Below are 24,975 nucleotides of genomic sequence, written 5' to 3'. Positions count from 1 at the left end.
GCAAGAACCATGTGCTAATAAAAATCTAGGTAAATAATTCAATTATTTTTAGTTAAGAAGCAAAGATTTACATATCCTATTTCACTGTCCTAAAGATTTTGTTCTAGGAACATAAGAAAGAATTGAAGTTAACAGATCCATCCAGGCATGAGCTGGCTGAGTTAGCTGTCATTGGACTATGTAGAATGCCCTTGTTTCTGCACTGGTGAAATCTTATAGTTAAGAGTTTGTACAATTCCTCTTTTGAGTTTTATCTTCCAGTCACTAACAGAAAAGAAAATTCAAGGAAGAAGAGAGCTGGGATGAATGAAGAAGAAGAAATACATTGGTGCAATGCATAATGGTCCTAGTGCAAATTCTAAAAATCAGGAGGAAAGTGAGATACTCTAGAGGATACAAACCTTACTGAGTTTTGGTCGGTCATAGGGCAAGTGTCTGTCCATCGTACACATTACAATCCTGTCCGAGAAACCCTCCTGGCGCAAGGTCTCTGCACAGACTAACCCGGCTGCACCTATTAGAAGAAGAAGACCTATGTTAACTATGTATATGTGTATTTGACAGATGAAAATACTGAAGTGCTAACAACAGTGATCCTGACACAGTCTCCCAACAGCAAGTGAAAGATGTGATTCTGGGTTTGAAACAGAACTTGATCGATTTAGAAAACAGAGGAAATGGCATTGCTCCTGCAAAGGTAGAGCGCTGGAGTTTGCAGTGCTGCTGGACCTATATTCTGAGTGTCCATGAGTCTAAACCCTTTGCCCTCTAAACCTAGCATCCTACACAGAGGCTGATTCAAAAATCACTGCTTCATAAGTCTTGACCTTACTTTTTAGCACTTCCTAAGTCAAATGGCAATGGCCACTTCTGAAGAAAGGACACAGCCATTTGAAGGCCAGAGTGGTGGCTGCACACTTTCCTACAGAGGATTTTGTATGTAATTTCTTGCTGGGGGGAGAGAGATTGTTTTTAAACATAGGAAAAAAAGTGAGATGCAAGCCTGATCTCTAACATTGCTCCCTCAACAAGAGGCTTGAGACAGAGGAGGATAATGTGAGGGCCCCATTCAAATAAGTGGCTACCTGTGAGTGTGCTACCCTACCCGTAACCAAGCAGCCTGATGTGGCACATCCCCTTTTACCTGGTCAAAATGATGAGATATGAAAGGCCAAATTAGAAATCTTGAGTCTATTTTCAGCCCACGAAGCATGTTCAACAACAAAGATTGTAAGAGTCAGAGTGTCACTAACACCCATGAGGAGAAGACGAACCTGAACACTCTATCCTGCTTTGGTTCGTCAGCACCATGCTCCTACTAATGAAGCCAGGGAACAGTGGAAGAAGAGGAAGCGGGGTGGCCATCTTGAGCATGCTTCCTGGAGAACATGCTGAGCAAGGACTGACTCTGCACTGATTCCAGTACTGAATCTCTAATGAGCCCTCCTTGCACATTCAAATATTTGACAGCAAAGAACTCATCCAAATCCAAAAGAATTTCAACATGGATAATGGAAGGGGACATTTCTGAATCAAGTAATGATATAGCTTTGAGCAACCTATACCAGTGTCCTGCTGTTGCGTGCCCTCAGCTCTTCTGGGATGGCTGCCTCCCACTTCCTGACACAGGGTTGGATAGGTAGTCCTTTCCCATCACTTCTTCCTCATACATCCATGTTTGAAATCTGCATTCTTGTTGACCAGAATAAGATTTTGGTCTTTAAAAGAGCTGAAAATTTAGCTGTTTAAGGCTGAGAAAGCTTTTTCAATAACAGCTAACATTATCTGTTGGGTGACTTCGTTTAACATTCTCATGACTGGTCTCATTTAGCCACATCTCACTCCCAAGATAGGCTCACTGATCTCAGAATGCATGAGTGTCAGACTCCAGTTTTTATTCAACACAGAGCAGGATCACAAGAAAGATAAAAATGTTGCCCAGCAGCAAGGGAAATGCAGGCCAGACATGTTCTTCTCATCTCTACTCAGGCTGTAGGCTGTGACTTAGTTGGAGTGGCAGATCACAATGTGTTCTGTATTTCCACAGCTTAGATTTGGTGGCTTGTGGGCTGTAATGTAGTGAGAATAATCCACATGCTCAGAGCAGCTGTTTTCTCCCAGCCCCAAGTCTATCATAGGACAGCTTGTTTCCTCCCAGCCCCTTCCATTTTACCAAGTGCCATTTCACTAAAGTACATGATTCAATCTAGTGCTCAACCAACTCCAGAAACAGGCAAACTGTAAATGGGATTCACTCCATAAGTCTATCCACAAGAACTGCATTGTGTAGTGCTGCCAGGTCACATGGAATTATTTCCAATTTTAGAAATAACTGTCACATATTGCAATTGCAGTGTTGTCAGAGAATATGCACGTCTTTGCATAAAATCTGCAAACTTCATCTGGCTGTCCCATATCGACTCTCAGGTCCCTGGACAAAAACTCCTAGAAACTGTTCACTGCACATTGGTTCAATGTCCTGGTTTGCAATCTATGTACTTTACATAAAATACACCACATTAGCACAAGTACATGGTGTCTCTCCAGCCTCCCCTCTCCCAAGCTCCTCTATCAAATTTGGAACTCCAGATTGGTTACATGAGGAAGTTACATTAACATCATCTCATTGCTTTAGATAGTATTTTTTAAATGGAAACTCCAGAGCTAATGTAAGCACAGAGCTGGTTGTACAAGCTTGCAGCAGGCAAGAAGGACAGAGTGCCTCCAAGGAATACAGAAGACAAAAGCTCCCAGAGCCTGGTTCCCCCAACTCCATGAATTTTAATTGCACCAAACTGTTGAAAGAGCCCAGCTTTATTACAGTGCATTGCAATAGTATGACTGTGATTCCAAAAGGAGCTTGGACAAGAGACGGAAAAAGATGGCCTGGAAGCTTTGCTATTCCATGCAGGCTTTTAGTGTTTACTGGGAAGATGGAAGAAGTTATCTTCAGAGAAGTAGGTTGAGGTGAGAGCTTTGGAGTAGGCAGAGATGGAGGTGTGCAGACCCGAAAAGGTAAATATGTATTCTCATCACAGGAACTGAGAAACATGTATTCACATCACAGGAATTGGAGAGGACTTTAAATGCATCAGTTGTAGAAAAAAAGGGGTTAGTAATGTATCTGGGGAGTGTATAGAGGGAACAGAGTTAAATGTGCCCACCATGGAGGACTGTGACAGGAAAGTACAAAACTCCACAGACCAGGAGCACAGGGACATCTTCAAAGGACTATCAGTGTCCAAGTAAGAAAGTCCGAGGATGACACTCTGGTCTAATCTTTTGCATAGGCCAGGCCAGGAAGGAAAAGAGAAAGTGAACGGCACACAGACACCAGGAAAGAAACAGTGTTCTCTGCACATTCTCCGGAGAGAAGGACACACACTGGTCTTTCAACACACGCCGCTCAGTACCTGCACCGATGATCAGCACGTTGGTACTGCTCAGGTTATAGTTGCTCAAGGAGATGCACTTTGCCATCATCTTTGTCCTCCTCTGTGTCTGAAGAGCCTGTGCCATGATCAGTGAGAACAGTCATTATCTATTCTCAACTTTAACTTCTGTAGCCAGCTAGGAATGGGAACAACTGCAAGCATTGTTATAAAAGAGCTTGGATAGAATGGGAACAATCACATCCTTGTTGCCCACAGAGGTCTCCAAGCCCATGCTCAGCCAAATACTTTTCCATTACTCAGTGCACTGTCCCCTTCCCAGGTACAAAAGAAAACTAAATCCACTGTCTTCTGCAAATTCATCCAGGGATAAAGCTCTGGGAAAGAATACAAGAAAAGCAGCACAGGTGTGTCACTGTGTAATTCTGCAATCAATGGGTAAAATGAAAATGCAGAAGCCCCATTAGGAACTATATTTAGCCTTCACCTGAACAGACCTGATATACCTTTGATATTCAAAGAAGCTAATGTAAGGCAGAATTATGGACTCATGCAACCTACCTCATCTCACTGTGCACCTGTATCAGCTAGGATAGAAGCGTTGTCCCTCTGCCGTCACCTCTCTCGGATCTAACCTCATAAGTGACAGTATTAGGCCATAGTTTTAAGCCGCTAGATTTACACATATATAAATGCAAATGTAAATCAGAATTAGACTCTTCATAGAAAGGGAGATGAGGGCACTGGCCTGACTGCACTTCATTCTGAATCATATCTGGGGGCATGAGAGCCCTCACCTGCCCCCACACTGGTTTCCTCTCTATCAAACAGAGCTGCTGTCTGTGCTCAGGAGGGGACAGATGACCTCTATCATCACTATGCTTCATTCACACCCAGCAGACCAGGCCCAAAGGCTGATGGGAGAGGCTTGTTTCTATGGGCCAACTGAATTAAAAGTTGCTAAAAGCTCAAGTGAAGATGGGACAAGTTCATGGAAGAATTCTCCACTAAAACTTCCTGAATTCACAGATACCACACACAGCTCAGGAGATCCAGAGCTACAGTGTTTGGAGGCTGGGAGGGTACAGGCAGTAGGAAGCATCACGCATACAACATGCATCAAGGCCTGTGACCTGTTCAGCATACCAATGGCAGCTCTGCCTCTCACCTGCTTGCTTGCTCGGATGTACACCTTCTCCTTCTCAATCTTCACCTGAGGGTGACAGAACAGCAGTAGTTTGTAGGACAGTGAGTATCTCTGATTTGAAGAGGGTTGGTTTTCTTTCTGTGCAGAAACTATTAAAAAGTGCAGTGGTCTCATCAGCTCAGCTACACTGCACACCTTGTGTGAGAGCTGCAGAGGCCATCACAGGACTTGCATCAGCTCAAGGCCCTGGCATGTTTCCTGTCAAATAATATCAACTTTGTAATGTTGTTCAGTATAGAATACATCTTTCTTTACCTCATGTCTATCTCAGGTTTACAGATGGTTTCTCAGCACCACTGTATTCCCACATAAGAAATCTCCTAGACTGAACTTCCACAGCTTCCCAGGAAGTGTCTGACACCCATGGCTGGATGTAGGCAGAATGGCAATGGGAGCTGTTGGGAGAAAGCAGGGATGGGTGATATGCTCACCATTTGCCATCCCATTATGTGCATGAGAAATGTTCGCTCCAAAGCTTCAGAGATTATTCCAATGCAAACAGTCATTCCATTTGCTGCAAGAATGAAGTTCTCACCTGGAATCTCGGTAGGCTGTCCAAGCCAGGAAAGTCTTCTATGTCACCTGTGCTGATGTTGAAGCAAGCCCCATGCCAGGGACAGCGGACTCTTCCTTTGGACAAAACTCCTGCATGAAATATAAAAACAGAGTTAGCACTTCCCTGTACCTGCCTCCTCCTCTCCCTAGAGCCCTGCTGAGATCTAGCTGCAGTGATCTGGCCACTGATCTTGACACTGGTAAGTGTCACTGACCTGCAGGACACACAGCAGTGCTCCTGTTTGGAACTAGACCAGGATGGTGAACTGCATCTTGGCTACCTGACATGAGCTTCTCTAACTTGCATGTGGGACTGGTCTAGTAATTTGGGATAGAAGGTGAACATAGTTACCAACCTGGGTCCTGGATGACAGATCCATTTTAAAATCTCCTAACTGACAAATGCCTTCTGGTGACTCTGAGCATAGCTCCACAAAATATCTGTTGGGTTCAGAACATAATCTCACTCTCTAGCAGGACCTTTGGCTGCAGTCTCCTGGGACTTCTAGTCACCTCTACCAGACTCAGTACCACCATCCACTTCAAGAGCAATGGTATTACCCTGAACAAACAGCTGCCTCAAGTAAAGTATAATTTAATTAGAGCAAGTGTATTTCAGAACAGATCCTGACATAGCAGAGCCTCTTGCCACTAACAAAGCACAGGTCACGTCCGAAGCACAGAGTTTGGCTCATTGTAAATGCCTCCAAGTGTTTGCTCAGAGGCTGCTACTTTAGACTTTGGAATTTGTGCCTGAAAGATCTCACAGGCAGAGTGAACCGCTACAGTCCTGCCATGTGAGGCATTTCCTGAGTTTGCACCTTTGTTTGCTGAGGTACAACAGTGTCAGACCTCTTCATTCAACACACACGAGGATGCAGGGAAGCCCCTGTAATTATTCTTGCAGCATTTTCTAAACTCCCTAAGAGAGATCTCTGTAACAGTGGCATTGTTTCAAGGATCAGCCTGCAGGATTCAGATGGGCAGGCAGGCTCTCACCTCCTTTTGCCACAGTAAAAGCAGCATGGGGATCTTTATCCTAGTCAGCTGGCTGCTAGCCCCAGACGGAGATGTTTAAGCAAGTCTGAGAGCAAGATAGCCTGCATCCAACATTCCTGATGGGAGGGCTGTGCAAAGAGGAGATTCAGAAGGATACACAGGTCTGTAAAGTGGTACAGTTGTCCATATGCAATAAGGGAAATGCACAAATCAAGAGAGAAGAAATACTCCCTTTTGAGAAGCTGAGGGCCTTATCCTGTCATTCCTCATCTCCAGAGGAGAATGCTGCTCTTTGTGTCACAGCCACCTTTACTGTATCTCAGATCTTGTTTCTGTGAGTCAGCTTGGCCAGCTTGCACATACTCTGGACCTGGCTAAATGGCACCTAGAGTTGCCAGCACCAACAGTTCTTGCTTCACACAAATGAGAAACTCTTCAATCAGCAGATCATATTCCCAAAGAGCAAGCTCCTCAGACCAGCAAGCAGGCTGGTCCCCTTGCATGTGTCCAGCTGACTGAAAAGCTTCTCTGCTAAATTAACTAGCCATTTTCCCCAAGATCCACCCTTCAGCAAAGTACCACAGTTTTAGTGAAGTACATGTCATACACACAGCCAGGTTGGCCCTACCTGCTGCTGTTACTTAGGGTTTTGGTTAGTGGCCTATTTGGCCTGAAACCCATGCCGTGGGAAAGTGCCATGATGCATATTCTTAAGTGCCAAGATGGTAAAATATTGTACATCATCCCACTCTGATCAGTAAACCAGAGACATTTCTTTTTGTTACCAAAAGTATCCTATCAGTCTGAAAAGCTTCCTCCTTCCCTCATGAGCAGGATTTGATTTATAGTGCGTTGTGGGTTTGCGTTTAAGACTGAGCAGCCAGAAAAATTACAAAACCCAAATTGATTCTTTTTCTTTTGAAGCAAATCTTTATTTCCCTGTGGAAAAGAATCAATAAACAAAACAATATGAAAATCCTTAGAGACATGCTTAGAGACATGAGTTGGGGCTGTCAAAAAAAGTCAAAAAAGGTTGAAGAACCTGAAGACTTGAAGAACAAAACAGAAGTCAACTTTAGCAATACTGGTGCAGTTCTGCTCTTCAAAGTTACCCAAAGAAACTTCAACCCTGCTATTGAGGAGCGACAAATTGGTGTCATCAGCAAATCAAGCTTGAGGCAAAGTGCTTACAGGAGGCTTCTGCACTCTCGGCTTTATGAACATGTGTTTCCCTCACCAAGAAGATGCCTGTCCAAAGCTGACTTTGAGGCACTGCACTGACCTATGCCCAGGCAGCTCAGCTGGGTGATTGCAGGATTGTCTTTTGCAGATACTTCGACTCCTGTTCTTAATCTCAAACCAAGTGACACAGACTGACCTTTCACGAGCGGGGCCCCGTAGTGAGGACATTTGTGCCCCGTTGCATAGAATTCACCATTCTCCTTTATCAGTAGAGCCTTCCCACAGCCCAGGTCCACTTCTCGCATCCTATGAAGAAAAAGGCAGGAAAGCACATGGGACAACATCCACCGAGCAGTAAGAGTCATTCATCTCACTATGTACCACAGGCTTGTTCACCGGCCTGGCCAGCTCCTGCTTCCCTTTAGCTCAGTTATTGGTGTCAGTCACTGCTGTTATATAACTGATTCTGGAAGTCACTCTGTGCTGCTCCCAGCCTGGGCCTGATCCAAAGCTGGCTTACTGAATGGCAGCTTCTCCATCTTATAGGCAGTATGTTTTTTTCCCCTCAGCACTCCGCCTAGGAGGTAGATCTAGAGCCCCCTGCTTAGCTTGTTAGAAAGCAGCTGCTGAGTTCCGCAGGAGTAAAGGGAGCTAGAAACTAAACTGGTTTCAGTGTGGCCTTACATCTTTTCCTGGTGCCCATGGAGCAGGGGATGGGGTGCAATAGCTCAGCACATCTTTATCAGACCTCCATTCGCTCAGAGAGTCAAAGCAAAGAGCATTTCTGAAATTAGAAAAATCAAGTAGTGCCCAGGAGAGCAATCTCTGGCTCCTCTGTGTACTTTGGCATTTGGGTATGTCAGTGCCTCACTCTTGCTATTTTCTCTGCACTGACAAAGCATGGGTTAGCTCTCTAACACACAGAAAGAAAGTTAAAAGTGCCAAGTTAAAAGGACAAGACTAGTCATCAGGTATTGCTGAAATCTTAGCTAGCTTTAACTAAGCTAACTAAGCCTCAGGACAGCAAATATCTACACTTGACCCCATTGCTGATTTCCCCTGCAATTTTTGCTCATTAGAACTCACAAAGCAACCTCCTTTCCTGCTCTGGGTTTGTTGGCCCTTACTGTGCATTACAGATCAGACTTTCTTCTTCTGAGGATGCCTGCATCCAGAGCCACATTTGCATATTAGCCAACTTAATCACCACATAGTTCTCCAGTTGACAGTCAGGTGCTCCTTGAAAGCCTGTAACTCCAAGTGTTTGCATCACATCCTAAATGCATCATCTGAACTTATTGTGATTAGCACAGCAGGAATCTTCTATACACAAAATTCGCAATTTTCAGGCCTTCTGAGCACCCCCCCTCCCAGCGCGCGCGCACACACACACACACTGGAGTGCATTCACCTGACTCTTTCCCTACAAGCCAAACCATACTGAAGCTCTGGCCACCACTGTCCTGGCCAAAAATGTGACTTTGCCAATCACACATCCTATCTGCAAGGACAGAAAAAGTTACTGCAGCATCCCCATCTCCTGAATTAGTGATTAAAACAGTCATTAGTCTTAGAAAGTAGCCTTTTAGGAAAACCTTTCTACCTCACTTACCTTCAGCAATCTGCAATTCACCATTAGAGGACACCATTTAACATAAAGCAATTACTGATTAAGTTTCAAGAAACCTGCTTTGGTTCCTTCCTCTCTTCTCAGTTTGTCTCAAATGATGATAGTAGGCAATGATGCCTGGAATAGGCTGGTTTCATTTCCACTTAGGTCCTGACTAAACAAGATGTCGGTTGGAAAAATGAACCAAGACCCAGCAGCTGAAGAGAAATAGCTTTGTAGGCTTTGCTGGAGCTATCCTGCAGTTTGTGACAGTCAGGGTCAGCAGAGCCCTAAGATTTTTAGCCATAGAGCCAGTGCAGGCTACCCAAGGATTGTTAAATGAGAGTGACTTTGTCCAGCACTGAAAAGTTTACTCCAGCTCTCTGCTCTCTCACATTGTCTCCATTAGGCTTTCATTCAAACCTCTCCTATCCTCACCTCCTTTTCTCCTCATGCAGCTAGTCCCTTTCCAACCAATGGCCCACAACACCCAATACACCCTGCCTACCAGTACGGTCTTCAGACCTGTGTGAAGTGCTGAACCTCTTTCCAATATGATTATCAGAAGCTGTTTACCTAAGGCAGAGTCCTTCAGCTAACAGTCAAGGAATGCAAAGGAGAGACAAGGAGCGAGTCCTCCTCTTGCAGGGAGCTGGGCATACAGCTAGCATAGAGCTGCTTTTCCCTGGGTGGAAGAGAGGAGGTGTCCTCCTCTCTTCCACTCAGAAATCTTGTCCCAGCAGAACTGATGTTTATCCGGAAATCCTGACCATTCCCCTTGTACTAAGTGGATCATCAGTACAACAAGCCTAGCATATATGGTGTACTGTATACATGTCTGGTGTACACACAGCAAATTTTGTGCTCAAGAAACCTACCAGGCTGTGTGCAAGCCATGAGTGAGGTATGTAAGTGTTATGTCTCTAGGTCTCAGACGAATCAGACTCACTTTGCTTGTGCAACAGAGCACACTTGCTTATTTCTCTTTGGGTAACATGGTGACTCTGTCTTGTCTCCTGCATCCAGGCTACAGAAGTACCCATCTCCATCATCTCCTTCACTGCTGTGGAGGCTAGACCAGTGGTCAGCCTACGAGCCCACCTGGAACACCCAAACCTACCTTGAACAAGTCTTCAAGCATGGGCCTGCTTCACCTATATGAATTGTCCCACTACAGTAAAGGCAGATGTTTAAGTTCCTTACTACCTCAGGCCAAAACAACAGTACAGTTGTTTGTCAGACTTGCCCTTGGGAGTCATTTTGTTCAAGTAAATTGCCTTGGAACCCCTGTTCCCGAGCAATGTAGCTCTGCTCTCTCCCTGTCTCCCTGGCACTTAGACATCCTTCAGTCAGCAAAATGTGAATAAACCACAAGTCCTACTGCATTCCTCAGCTGTGCAATATTTCAGATAAAACCTGTGGTTCTTGTTACATGACAACCACAATCTTATAGAAAGATAAGATAAGTGAAAGAGTTTACAACTTACCTAAAGAACTGCATGATCTGAGAGAGTCAAAAACAAGACCTGACACCTTGAAGGCAACACAAAGCAAGACATCTCATGACACGCTAATTCCAAAAGTGAATGAGACAACGATTTATACTGAAGTGTTTCCAGCTGAGCTATTTACTCACTTGAGAAGTCATCTTGTTGTCCTGTTCCATTCTCTACCTGGGAAGCACTAGCTAAAACTCAGCTCTGAAGGATGTCTGCAAACAAGGTGAGGGAACACTAAACTTTCTTTGGGTATCTGGCCCCAGAACATCCCCACTGTGTTCTCCCCATCCCATTCCCTGTTAGCCTACTTGGAGACTGGGTATAGCAGTGGCAAGTATTTTCATTACAGAATCTTTTACTTGTTCTGTGGAGACAATCCAAAAAGATAAAAAGGGTGGGCAGAAAGATTACTTTATGCTTGCAACTCCACTAGTAGCACTTAGAGATAACTAAAACTATATATGGTGATGCCTCATGCAACTGCTGTGCCCCATACACACCTGTGCTTCAATACAGTCCTTAAAAGAAGCACCCCAGAAAATCTGAATTGCAGAACAAGAGGAGACTGGTGCTCCTCCGGTCTGAGCCACTGCTTACACAGGCCACGGAATCTTCTTGCAGTTACCTCTCTTTTGAAGTAGACTGAATCTATTAGAAAAAGAGCCAGTCTCAATTTAGAAATGCCCACTGATGGAAAATCCACTGCAGTATTTGTTAAATTTTTTTCAATGGTTAACTGCATATGTGATTACAGCGTGAATCCATTTTCCAGACTGACTTCAGCTTCTAGCCCTGGCTTTAGCTTTTGCCTGCTAGACAGATACTTTCTGTTATAGCCTTCTGTAGGTATGTACTTATACATTAATATCAAATCATTCTTTATCTTCTCTGTGAGCAGCAGAGTAGACTAGGCTCTTTTAATCTTTTAATCTACTATACTGTATGTTTTCCAGTCCATTAATAACTCAACGTGTTTATCTAAGACCTAATTTTCCAACATCCTTCTTGAACAGGGGCAACAAAGCAGAACACACTCTTTTACTAACCAGGACCAAACACAAAGATAGCAGAACCTGCCCCAAGAAAACTTGGTACCTCTGCACTGCAATAATCACAGAAGCCATTGGATACCTCCTGACATTGGAAACTGTACAGCAGATTAACCATCAGGACCTCCACTATGCAATTAGTATTTCCCAGGATAGTCTCCTCTTTTCGCTTCATTCCAGCTACAAGGCAATCCCAGTAACTGCCTGCCCTCTTCCAGAGGTAATGTTCCCCTGCCTTGGTACTGCTGCTCACTCAAACATTAAATGAAAGGTTACCCACAATTTCCCTCCCACTGCCCTGTATCCACTATGTTTTCCTTGAAGTCCACTGTATCTTTACTGACTCCTCACCTCAACCTCTCACCCAGAGACTGTCATTCACTAAAGTCAGCTGGACCACAAGTACTTCTCTCTGAGCTGCAGCAGAGATTGCAGAAAGTCAGCCAAAATTATTCTGAAGATTTAAATCAATAGAGAATCTAACACATCCCCATGTAGAACATTCTAATACTTAAATTTCCATCACAGTTAAAAATCATTGTTTATTCCTGGATAAATTTATCTAACGTGAATAATTAATAGTCCCTGAAACTCCTTAAATTTAACACAAAAAGTAGTTTGTATTACACGAGGGACTCTAGAATATAGTTAAATGTAATAATTTAAAATATAATTTATAAAATATAAATAATTTAAATATAAAGCAAATAGCTCCCAGAATCTTACTGTTTCCCACACATCTGATATCAGTCAAAGCTCTTTGGAGCAAAAGGTTATTTCAAACTATGCTTTACTTCATACAGTGATGGAGCCTGCTTGGATGTTAGATTAGATCAATGGAACTCGCTGCAGAAAAGGCACAGACGTCCCAAACAAAAACACTTGCCTGTAAAGCATAGTGACTGAGATATACATTTCCTAGACTTAAGAGAACACTTATATCAGTGTAGTGAAACTGTACACAGCTGAAGTGCGATTCCATTAGCAAACGAATTGGAAAATTCCATTCTCAACTAACAAAGAAGTTGAAAGAAATGAGTTCAGCTAGAAAAACAGGACACAGAACTACTCCACTGCAGTACCTGATTTACTCCCAACAGCTCAACGCATGTTTGGTCTGTTTATGCTGCTTTGTAAAGATACTAAGACTAGAACACTAAACTGAAAAACAATCAACAGGATTGTCTAAAGCAAGCAAAACAGAGTCTGTTGAGAAGTCATGCTACAGACCATCAAGTCTTTCTAAGAAGAGCCCTAGGGCAGACTGGGCAGTCTGTAAAAGAATAGCAGTCATTCTGGCATAAAACAGAAGTTGTCACCCATCCATTAAGTTATTTTATTACTATGAAAAAAAGAACAAAAGTCATTTTACTAAATTAAATGATCATTTTCAGAAGCTGTAAAGAATAAGATAATGGGTTCAGTTCAGGATATAAAGCCCCCAGAGGTTTTTACAGATTTCCTGTAAAGGTTTTAGGCACTTACTGTCCATTTTCAAGGTCCTTCACATGGCACACAGATGCTTCCACCACATCCTTTGGATTGTGGTAGGGATTGCTGGCAATGGGATGTTCCTCAAGATGATAATGCCGGGCAGTCCCATTGACTTTGTAAACAAGTGGACTGGCTTTCCCATTGGGTGACATCTCTTCCTTGCTTCTCTCCTTCTCAGGTATCACAACTTCAATTTTCACTTCAACTGCAGGAACAGAAATCTTCATTAAAATGAAGCAGGAGGTTTTGCTGTCATTCTGCCTCTCCTAACTTCCTTGAACTTCTAAAGCAGCTGACACATGCCATGAGAACTGACACTTTTGCTGGCTTGTTTGGGAAGATAATACATTTAATCTCAAACTTGACTTGATTACAGAGTCCATTATCCCATTGTTCTTCCTCTATCATGCACCTTTGCATGCATAAAATACATACTTTTGCAAGTAGACATTAGTAACTGGTGGAAAACAATCCATCAGTCAAAACTCCTGTCTTTTTTAATGGAATATTATTTTAGGTAGTCAAATGTGAACACTGCCCAGGCTAGATGGGATTCAAATAAACTTCAAAAAAAATTCTATTGCTTATAAGCAAAATTAACTAAAATAAAAGCCAAAATTGTATGGTGAGTGCTGTATACAGCTGCTTTGTTAGATGGAGACCAATTAATAAGAAACTGGTATTAGAAATATTCAACATTATTACTATGTGAAGTTTTCAATTTAGAGTGAATCTTTAGCGTGAACTGGGAGAAACAAGAATTGTCTTGCTAACCTGGAATGTTACATGGAGAGCTGCCCCACCTCCTTTCCCCCTAGATTCTTCTCCTGTTATTTCTTCTTCCCAAAAGACATTAGTTGCTTAGGGTTCTCCTGAGCCTGCAGGTCACAGCCTCAGGGACCTGTGAGTTGGGATCAGAGGACCTATCAGAATAGTTTGCATGCAGGCCAGGAAGAACAGAGGGTGAAGAAGAAACAGGCAGCACTGCAGGCAGAGAAGGGCAGCACCATTCTTGTCCTCATCACTAGGGCAAATAGGAAATTGCTGGGAAAGAAGTGAGGAACTGTAAAGGAAGGGCTGGTGGGTGCTTCTCACACCAACAGAGTCATGGGGATGGAAGAGACAGGGCTGAGCAATGTGAGCAGCTAGCTCTGATCAGTGTTATCCACAGAAATTTGTTTCAAAATGGACCTTTCGAGGCTCTGCAGTACCTGTGCAGCTCTCTTCTTAACATATCAGATCTGGCTTCCCACCCCAACACAGGCAATCCTACAGTAAGGTAGGAAATAGGTTAGAAATGGAAACCAGAGCCAGTGGGTCTCTGCCCTCTCACAGCTCCATTGTCAGGCTGCTTTGCTACATGTTGAGTCCAAGCAACACCTGTGCAACAATTAGGGAGTCAGTGATGAAGCAATGTGGCCTCTTTGCCCAGTCAATGCTCTGCCCTTCTCCACTGCCACCACTACACTCTTACTCATAAACACAGGTTATGCTGTGGGTCCTCCTCTGGGCCTTCATCCTTCTGACATAAGCAGAGACTGTGACGGGAAGATACAGGGACTGTTCCAGGCCACCGTAATAAAGACACGCAGAAACAGTTCCTCGGTCTGGGAATCAATTCGTACTTGCAAAACATGACTTCAAGTAAGTGCTTGAAGACTAACAGGAGCAGGCAGAGGTGCCTCCATGAGAGACTGGAGACTGCAGTGGGATGCACCAACAAACATGAAGACTTGTGTTATATAAAGTAGGAGGAACATCAGCTACAGCAAGGGCAACTAAATAAAGGTCCTCAGGAGGTGAAAAGCACAAGCTAAGGGAATTCACCTGAGTATGCTGGATACAGGAACATGGGAGGATGAAGGGAGAACGTGGGGAAATGTCCAGGATGGAGCTGGAAGATCAGGCCTTAATGGCAGCGGACTTGGACAGTGAGTCCAAAGAGTCAAATTCTGCATTAGAGGGGCACATGGACTGGAGAGAGGAGCCCCCATTGTGATGGGGCCAGTTGGGGCAGAAAGAGCTAAGCTTGACAGGAAAGCGTTGAACAGTCTAGGTCTGCTGGGGCATGTTCCCCTCTCCTGGGAAGAGAAGTGTGGTGGAGGCATCTCAGCCTCTGCTTGGGAAGCGTTTCCCAAAGGATGGACATGCAGGAAATGCCACAGCTAGCACTGCTAGAGCAGTGGACATTCAACCTCACTGTGCATCTGCACTGGAGGGAAACCTGAACCTGTATCCCATACCTGTCGTATAGTGCTGGATGAGAACAGACTGGATAAAGGACTATCAGAGGAAGCTGGTCCACATGAGATCTCATCTCAATTCTTGCAGAAGCTGGAAAATATGCATCAAATGAGGAGGCTATCGCAGCACAAGAAAGGACAATCTCAGACTAACAGAAACTGCTCCAGATACACAGATCCTCTCCCACAGGGCTTCTACTTGAGACTAATCAATATACTTAAATGTAAATGTCCAGAATTGGTCATTAATGGTCCTGCCCATCAACCATTTCCTTGGAGACTGACTAGATAACCCTGAGTCTGAGCATTGACTGGGTGACACCAAAAGCCATGGGAGCTGGGTGGACAGTAATGCTACATGCCAGAGCTTCTGAGAAATCTAGGTCTAGCATCTAAATCTAGGCATGCTAGGCAGCTTTGACTTTAAACACTATATTTTGGGTCCACAACTGTAAAAAAAAAGGATAAAATCATTTTATCTCCCAGGGACCTCATGAAACTAAACCTATTAATATTTATAATAAACACTAGGGGAGTTTCAGATTGAGTCAGAAAATAATTGCCCAGAGCTTGAAGAAGCATCCCAAGCAAATAGGATATTATTTAGCTTTGCCAGTCTTGTAAATGTCATGAGCAGAAAAAGCTATACAGGAGATGAAAATTAAATCTCACAAAAGAAAAAGGTTAAGGAAAGGCAAGGAGAAGGGAATAATGTGACCCAAAAGAGCACGAAAAGCCTTGCTCACTGTGTTGCCACCTCAAGAGAAAGGCTTTACGTATTTTCAGCTTTGCCTTTGGCAGCACAACATTTATTTCAAGTTCTAAGATGCTAGTTCCTTGGAAAAGAATCAAGAGGACAATAAAAGCAAAGAACAGAGAAGAAAAGTCATTCATTCAGGACAGGAGAAAAGCAAGTGACTAAGATAATCCAGTAGACAAGGAAATCCAGTAGCTACTTCGGAGAAAGAGAGTGGCAGGCTGCAAGATTAGATGCAAGACAGGTCTATGCACGGGCACTGTGGTAGCAACCCCTGAGCTGGCAAAGACAGGGAAGGATCTTTGGCTAGAGGACAGAAATGAAAGCAGAACACTGCAGCCCACTAGGAGAATGCTAGTGCATCCATCCTTAATCTGAGTGTGGAAGGCAACCTACAGGGAATGCTGTGGAAACTGCTAACCTGCAGGAATGCTGCTAATTTCTCCCAAAGCGAGATCTCCCAACACCCAGAAAACACATACATGGAGAAGACTGGGAGAAGAGGTGAACCACAGAACAGCGTGCTATTTCTCCTGAGCCAAGGCTGACACATCACTCTAGGATTATCTTGTCTTCTGACACAGCTAGGTGAAGATTCACTGCTAACAGTGCATTTGGATGCTGGCATGCTTGCCTCCCAAAATATTGCAGATGGCTCATGGGAAAGCAGAATGGCAGTGGAAAGTAATTATGGTCAAAAGGTCAAACTGTAAACCAAGGCAGACAGCACAAAGGAGATCTGAGAAACGAACCTCTTGTCAGAGAGGTGCTCACAAGATAGAGCATTTGGAGGAGGACACTGTGAGGGTGTGACACCCCACAGGCCCGCCTGGGCGGAGGACACCTGGGAGAGGATGAAGAGTTTTGTCCCAGCATGAAGGGATTCGCTATCTTCCAGGCAACAGGCTGACCGGACTGGTCAGGGGAGCTATGATAAGAATGACAAACGTAAGAATGTGGAAAGGGAAAGAAATACATACTTGGTCAGTATAAAATAAAGGTACTAAAAACAACATTAAATTAGGGCGCCAAAGGAAAAATGGTATGACCAAGGGACCACTTCTACAGGCAGGGCAGACCAGAATATGCTCCTGTGAACATGAAAATGGAACAAGCACTAACAATTATGACATTTGGATGAGAACCAAGGGAAGGTATTGCTATGGGAGCTGAGGATAAGGTAAACATGGGATGATGGGACTGATGGAGAGAAACTAGAAAACCACAAGGTTATGAAGGGGAAGAAAGCCCAGGGAATGGGAGTTGTTAGAAGATTTTGCTCATTTTTTTGCTTGTTGAAAGCTGAGAAGGGAGAAAGGCTGGAAATATTACCATGGCACCATGAAAATGGTGCCAATTAATGAGCGGATTGCAGATACACGGCAAATTGAGAAAAACAAATATTTTCTCCATAGGAAGATGCTAGACCTGAAACAAAAGAGGACAAGCAAATGGAGGAAATCAGCAAGGTCTGGAAAGATGATCCAGCCACATTTCTGAGGTGGGAGCCCAGGGCTGGGAGCAGGGCAGGTTGTTGGGGAGCCTCAGCTGGTTTCTACCATCACAGAAGGGCACCAAGTATGGAGGGAAAGTGAGGTCCTGCCCACCACAGACAGGACAGCCTTGGTAGGAGAGCAGCAGTCACAGGCACAGGCAGGCTGGACACTGGTGAAAGTCTAGGGGGATGACATAGCCGAGCACCTCTTAGGGAAACAAATCAGAGGCAGCGGAAAGTTTGGGGACCAGATCCTCGTGTTCACAGAAGAAAGGGATAGTTAGTGAATCCAAATGGATTTCCATCTATGTGGAAACAAAGCTGAGGATGACAGTCATGTATTCACTTTGGGCTGCAGGGAGTGGTAGCACCAACAAGTGAGCTGCTTTGTCTGCTCCATGCTTGGACCATGCACAGCCAGATCAGACTGACTGTGTCCTCAACAGGAGTGAAAAGGTACAAGACTTTAGCCAAGAGATGACTGAGCAGGGGAGAATACAGCTCAACAAAGCACTGAGTGGCAACGGGTAGTCAGGAAACTCTGCCACACATGCATGCCCTTGCAGACACTAATGCTCCATATAAGGCATGCATATTTATATATATTTATACATAAACACACACATACACAAGGCCATATGCATATATGTAGCCATGCTACTTACATGGCCGTAGTCATCGAAAGGCATCAGCAAGACAAGGCTTGTAGCCAAAGTGGTTTCTTCTACTAGATCAGCTGGTTTAATTGAAATCATCGGACCTGCCTCAGAGTACAGCAGCCTTCCTTAGCCAGATTCAAAACACACATAGCTCCTCCAACTATTCCAGTTAGCCTAATAAAAGATATTATGCCTACCTACAAAACCTGTCTCAGATAGAGATAGAGTGAAAGCATCCACCAATACTGGAAGACACTGCTCTTCCAATCTGAGCTCTGTCTTTCTGCCTAAGGGTCCATAGCTGGTTAGCCCTTGCTTCTCTTTAAATTCAATGTTTCCATCCTGAAGGCAGCATATTTTTCTGAAAATTTAGTGGGAGTACCTGATGCTTCTGTTACTCCACCATTAAAGCAAGTAAGGGGCTAGACTCTATTGCCTGCTCAAGGAGTCCAACTCCAGCCTCAGAGTGCGAGGTCTCAGGAAAAGAGCAAGCGTGTGGTGCCAGCAATGAGCCAGTGGTTTGCAGCACAGTGTGGCCACCTCCTTCGGAGCAGATTTCCTGCAGCTGCTGCCACACATGCTGTTTGCCTTGTCTTTAGGGACTGTATGGGCACTGCCCCCCGGGGCCGAGGCTCTCCTTCGAGCTGCCTCCCTCCTGCCTCAACAGGGCTATGTAGCATTTCTGAGGACACGCAGTAGGTCTCCTAGTCAAGAAAATTTTGCTTTTTCTCTTTCAATGAACTGGAAACAGTTGTTTGTCTCAAAAGGTCTGCGAGTTTCTTGTTTCTGTGCTTTTCCATCACAGGAGCATGGGATCACTCACTGCCGTTGCAGCTAACACAGCCACAAGAAGCAGAGGAAACGCTTCAGCCCACAGCACGTCGCCTGGCTGTGGAATTTGCTGCCATGAGAGGTCAGAGCCTAATGCTGTAATTTGCTTTAAAAACAGATTTCACTTGACAATAACATTTTTAATCATGCCTGATTAGACTGGATGAATCAAACCTCCTGGGCATATATTACTCCTGTAAGGCCACAGAAGCAACTTCCACCTCCTTGACAGCCTGGCAGTATGTGAGAAGGGACTATTTTTTGCTGAAGTACCAAATCCTAGCAATCAAGCAGAGGCAGGGTACAGCCCAGATGCTCTGATCTAGTAAGGCAATCTTCTGTGTACCCATGCTGAACCAATGAAAGAGACAGAAAATGTGAACTTCTCTTGCATTATTGTATCTGACAGCTGCAGCAGTTATTGCAAACAAGAATGCTCAGTTCTACACATTAAAAAAAATATTTGCTGCGAGCAAATTTCTTCCTTGAGCTTTATGGAAGCTTCAGTGATGCAACACAGCTCTCAGTGGGTGATCAGCAAAGAGACTGTTTTTTATAAGCAATGTTTTCCTAAAACATTTGGAAAAGCAGACATGGATTTTCCAGGATAGAATTATGAAATATAATCAACATCAATTTATGTCATTTCCAGTCAAAGGAACATGTGAATCATTTGACATGATTACATGTTTGATTGGTGAACTATCTGAAGACAACCCAGTTGCGTTTCCTTAAGGTTAACAACTGATTAAAGACATACTGCATAACAAGAGAGACTGCTGTCAAAAATCCAGCATCGAAATGATACATCTTGGTTTGCATGAAAATTAAGTGCCCTTGAGCAGTGCCTTCATCTGAGCCTGCCCAGGGCAAAAAGATGTCGCCAATCAGGCAGTGGTATCCTATTACAGGAGATCACTGCGCTGGAAGAGACCAGGCTAGGACCAGCAAACCTGGTGGCTACAAGCCCTAGTAGTGATGTTAACGGTGGTAAATTTGTTGTGCGTGGAATAAACACCCAAATCTGTAACTTGGGTAGTTTTTCTCAACAGTTTTCCAACTACACTTGAAGCAGGTGAGCAGAGAGCCCAGTAACCTTTGGGTGTATGACACAGATGGAAGCCACACAAAGATGGAAGTTTAACTTCCCCTCAGCAGAATACATAAAAAAAAAAAAAAGCGACACGTATCTGGCCACGCGGCATGTTACAGGATTCTCAGCACTGGTTCATCACTCAGTGAGAGTAAGGACTGACATACCACCCGGCTTCGAAATAAATGTCCCTCGGAAAAAAAGAAAAAAGCATGAAATCTTATCTCCTCCCATTTCAGGCCCCACACTTCACCCCTTGTCTCTGTGCATGGCAGCTCCTACTCCCCTGTCCTCGACCCTTTATCACCACCTGAGGCCCTGCCTCCGCTCAGTGCCTTCTCACCTCCACGCCACCAGCATCGCCCTCCCTGGTGCTCCCCTGCCTCCTCCTCCTCCTCCTCCTTCTCCCCAGGTTCAGCCTACGGCCCAGCATGGGGTGGCTCTCTGGCCAAAGACCCGCATTCCCAAATGCTGATCCCTTCTGGAATCCAGGGCTCAGTGGCACCTGAGTTTATCCAGGAAATTGGCCTTATTCTGATCAGAGAAAATGACATTTACATGAAGGATATTTATAAAAACAAGTTTAACTTTTGAAGTCGCCTGGCATGATGCAGCCACCCTCAACCTCCTCCATCCTTCTGTTGGTCTTTTTAAAACCCCCTAAAAGAGGTTCCCCAGCTTAAAAAGTGAATTGTTTGGGAAGTGTTAGGCACATGCATATAAATTTGTTGTTTGTGTGGTGGCTGACTCCTCCTGGGCCAGCCATAGGCACCACTGTAACACAGCTTCAGATTCTCAGAAATGGGAATGAAGATGATGGCTACATTTCAGAGCACAGCAACTGCTATTCTGCAAGTGTGTGTGTTTAGGTGTATACATAGGAAGCACATTAGCAGCAGGCCAGGGCTGGAAGTATTTTATAAGAATACACAAAATAGTAGCTGAAACAGGTTGAGTTAATTGTATTTGTGGATGCTAATACTACATACCAACATATATCTCACACAGTACTGCCAGCTCTTAGTGTTTGAAAATCCTGAGTCAAGTCTCTAAAATCACAGAACTGCCTAAAATGTGAACATTTCTCGAGACTATACATTGTGAGCTTTCTTTTTCCCCCCTTGCTCCCAGTTTATAAGTATTTAGGCCTTAGAGTCCTACTGCAACATCTAGGCACATGTCCAGAAATCTCATTCCAGCACTAAGCAGCCCTTTTCATATCACCATTGATACTTTTTTTCTTTCCTACTACAAATGTGATGTTTTTATCAGTTTTCTCTCACAGCCAGTAGTCATTAGCTAGACTGGGAGCTAGACATTAATACTGCATTATACCTCAAGTAAATTAATGCATTCTTAAACATTATTCCTAAGAGATTCTTAAATCTCTTGCCCTAGAGATGAGCCTCCTTGCCCACTTTCATCCATTGCCACAAGGTTGCAAGCTGCAATAACCTAGTGAGTGGAAGAAGCTGTGAACGACCACCCGCTGCACTGGCAGGAGGGGCAGCCAGATGCCCCAGCCTAGTGATTAGGGATGTTCACTGAGAGAAAGGCATCTGGGTGCCCAGCCCTGCTTTCATGCTTTGTATTAAAGAATTTCACATGAAATTCATAACTCTAGCCTCAGGAAGCATCTGGGCCAGCCAAATAAAAATCAAAGAAGACTCAATTACTTCTGTGAGGAAGATAGCACATTCTGATCAAAAATCTGGCTGTGTGCAAAATCAGTGGTGCCTGTACTAAGGGATCACAGATGCTAATGCTAGATCCTGAATTTCTGGAACTAAACTGCCCAGTGCTGGCTCATTGCCCTGTTTACATCACTTCCTTGGCCTGGCAGCTTTTGCCTTCTCCCTTTTATAATTGTCCTTGTGGCTTCCACATTGCACCTTCTCCCCAGCTCAGTTTGTACAATCTGGGGGCAGCTGACAGTCTGCGCAAAGCAAAGAGTGCTGGACAGGAAGAGAAAGAGGAATTGATGAAAATAAAAGGAAATATTGGAATCATCCCACAGTAATGCAGTGTAAAGCAGAGGGGATGACTTGACTGCGCTGGGTTGCATTGCAGAGCTAAGGTTAGTATTTTTAAAAATTAAGGCAATTAAGGGACCCTGGACCTCTATACCACAGGATTACATTCCTAGTGGTGTTCAGTGGCCTGCTAGAGGTTAAAGTTAAACTATAGCTATCAGGAGATTTAAAATATCATACTTTAAATGTGAAAACAAGAAAAATACTAAGAATTGGCAGGAGTCAGCCAAGGAAGCTGGCTTGAACATGTGTGTGGGCTGGGTAAGATGAGAATGCCTGCCCTGAGACAGGAGGGAGCAGTTCAGCTGGAGGACAGGAAAGCTATCCATGTCTGGTGTACCAAGAAGCTGCTGCTTACATTGAGGTTCCCAGCAAATGTGTACCAGACAGCAAGAAACAACCTTTTATTAAAAAGCAGCTTCTAAAATGCTAACTGCTTGGTGAGGTGCGAGAAGGTAAACTGAAAAACTGTTGAGGGCAGATTGTGGTGCAAGGCATAGCAGGGGATGAGAGGTTAAAGAGACAGAAATCCCAGTATATTCCAACGCAATTTTATTCACTGCACCCATCATAGAATAAAATTGTCACTGTGGCCCATGTTTGGGATCTCTCCCATTCCCACGCCCGAAATGCACTTTGCAGCCATCTTCCAGGCTCACCTAAGGTGCATGGCCCACCAGAGATCCCTCAGTAGTCCCATAACACTCCTTATCTTTAGTGAGTTACATAGAAACTTACCGAAAATCTAGATGACAACTTTTAGTGGCTTGAAAGAGACTCAGAACCATTTCTGTTAAAAATGGTAAAGTTAATGACAAAACCAGGAGGTCAAATGCACCTCGTTCTATCCCGTCTTTCCAGATGCCAATTTCAGCAAAAAACACATTCATAAAAAACAGAATGTGGAGCACTGAAGGGTGTGCCAACCGAGTCGTGACTGCGCTTGTGGAGCAAAGCTCAGAAGAACTCACAGTGCTCAATACCTCCTCAGGCATCATAAAACACTGAGGAACAAGACCCACGTTCCCCGCTCAGAGCCAAACGCATTCTCTGTGCTACGACAAAACTTATATTCAGATAAGCCATGCTGTCAACAGACCATTGTCCACCCTGCCCAACGGTCAAACTCTGCACCTAGGGAAAAGTGAATAGAAAAATAATTAAATACATTTTACAAGCCCTTCTTCTAATTTTGGTGTTTAGATTGCATTCCTATTGACCAGATCTCCCCATTTCCTGGTTTTCCAAGATTCAAATTTCACCAGACTTTACATTCTAGAAGGATAATAGATGCCACAGACAACCTTAAATACACCATAATGAGGACTTTTGGTGATGAATAGTCTGTGAACTGTCTTGAACAACCTCTAGAAAATAAAAAGGTCAATATTGGAAGGAGTTGCAGAAAAGCCAACAGCTACAACAGAATAGTCCTCTGTGCAGGTGTTGGTCAATGATGATCCCCTTTACCTATAATCTTGGCTTGTGATAACTTTCCTGTTGGAGTGGGAGCTGTGATCTCACACAGATTGCCAGATGGCAATGTGAAATTCATTACACATGCATTATGCACCCTGACAAAAATGGAAAAAAAATATACACAGATTGAGAATGAGGCCTTCAGAAGAGTGCTTGGACACATGTGATTACACCACCAAAGAGAACAAAAGATGACTCCAGCACTTGAACATTAGCTTTAACTAAACACTTAAATATCAGTCTAGGGTCAGATTCTGCAGCTGTAGTCACATTTGTGCTGGTTCAGCAAAAGGTCCTTCTAGAATACAGTAATCTGTGTGTAATTTCAAGGTTATCTTGAGAAACGCAGAAGATATTCAGAAAGACTGAGGGTCTCTCTCTTGGAATAACAAGATGGGAGCACATAAGAACCTCAAATACAACTTTCAAAAGTATCTGAATAAGTTAAATCTTATTGACTTCAGGATGGTATCTAAAACATTCCACTCATGTCAAAACATTATTGATAGAGAAGATAGCTCCATTTGGTCCCCTGCCTGGTCTGCTTCTCATTTGTACAGGGCATAGCTGGACTTTTAGAAATAGGAATGTCGACTAGTAAGGCCTGCAAGAAATGTGAACGGTAAATACTATAAAAAGGTTGTGAAACCTCTTGGCCAGAACAAGCAGTAGCTGCAAACGTATCTCTGTTTGTCTTATTGCATTTGGATGTTCTGTAATCACCAAGACGAAGCACTTCCAGTCAGTGGTGTGCAAATGAGGGGCTGGGGAAAGGCTTGTCAAAAGCTTTTGAAAAGTGCTAATCAAAACCAAAGAGTATTACATTACAATAGGGCATTTTCGATCATTTGCCCTGCTATGCAAATACAGCTCTACATGAAAATATGCACTACAGGAAATATGCCTGCAGAGCTCTTATTCCTGTATTGGTCTAAGATAAAACAGAATTTTGCTTATGGCATACAAAATAAAAAGGAACTGCCAGCAGAGTTTGTTACAGGTTTAGTCAGTGATGACATTTATTCCTGGATGTGTCTGCACTCCTTAAATATTTCAAGTAAGGATATAAAACAGTGTGACTTTTCCACAAAGGAAAACTTAGAGTTCTGTGATGAGTCTGAAAACAGATATTTGACCACAGTATCCAATGCTATAGTTCCTAGGCTTGACTACCTCTCTGAAATGCCTGTACACCAATGCACACAGCAAGGGGAACGAACAGGAGGAACCAGAGATCTGTGTGTGGTCGCAGGGCCATGATCTCATTGCAGTCACAGAGACATGGTGGGATAGCTCACATGGCTGGAATGCTGTCATGGATGGCTATGCGCTTTTTAGGAAAGACAGGCCAGGAAGGTAAGGTGGTGGAGTTGCTCTTTATGTGAGAGAGCAGATGGAA

General features: G+C 43.9%; 1 protein-coding gene across 1 annotated transcript in view; it reads right to left on the bottom strand.

Moving 5' to 3' along the window:
* AIFM3 (apoptosis inducing factor mitochondria associated 3) overlaps positions 1 to 24,975 on the bottom strand; it is a 65,029-nt gene that overhangs the window by 35,585 nt on the left and 4,469 nt on the right. The window contains exons 2-8 of the mRNA XM_062590408.1: positions 20,408 to 20,483; positions 12,978 to 13,191; positions 7,532 to 7,641; positions 5,135 to 5,244; positions 4,561 to 4,605; positions 3,414 to 3,510; positions 402 to 514 (exon numbers count right to left, since the gene is read on the bottom strand). Coding sequence (XP_062446392.1) covers positions 402 to 514; positions 3,414 to 3,510; positions 4,561 to 4,605; positions 5,135 to 5,244; positions 7,532 to 7,641; positions 12,978 to 13,191; positions 20,408 to 20,483 — 765 coding nt within the window. The remainder of the gene's footprint in view (positions 1 to 401; positions 515 to 3,413; positions 3,511 to 4,560; positions 4,606 to 5,134; positions 5,245 to 7,531; positions 7,642 to 12,977; positions 13,192 to 20,407; positions 20,484 to 24,975) is intronic.

The sequence above is a fragment of the Rhea pennata genome, chromosome 17, assembly GCF_028389875.1.
Source record: "Rhea pennata isolate bPtePen1 chromosome 17, bPtePen1.pri, whole genome shotgun sequence".
NCBI classification, from domain to species: Eukaryota; Metazoa; Chordata; class Aves; order Rheiformes; family Rheidae; genus Rhea; species Rhea pennata.
Note: the sequence above shows the minus strand (reverse complement) of the source record. Positions and strands in the feature narration are given on the sequence as shown.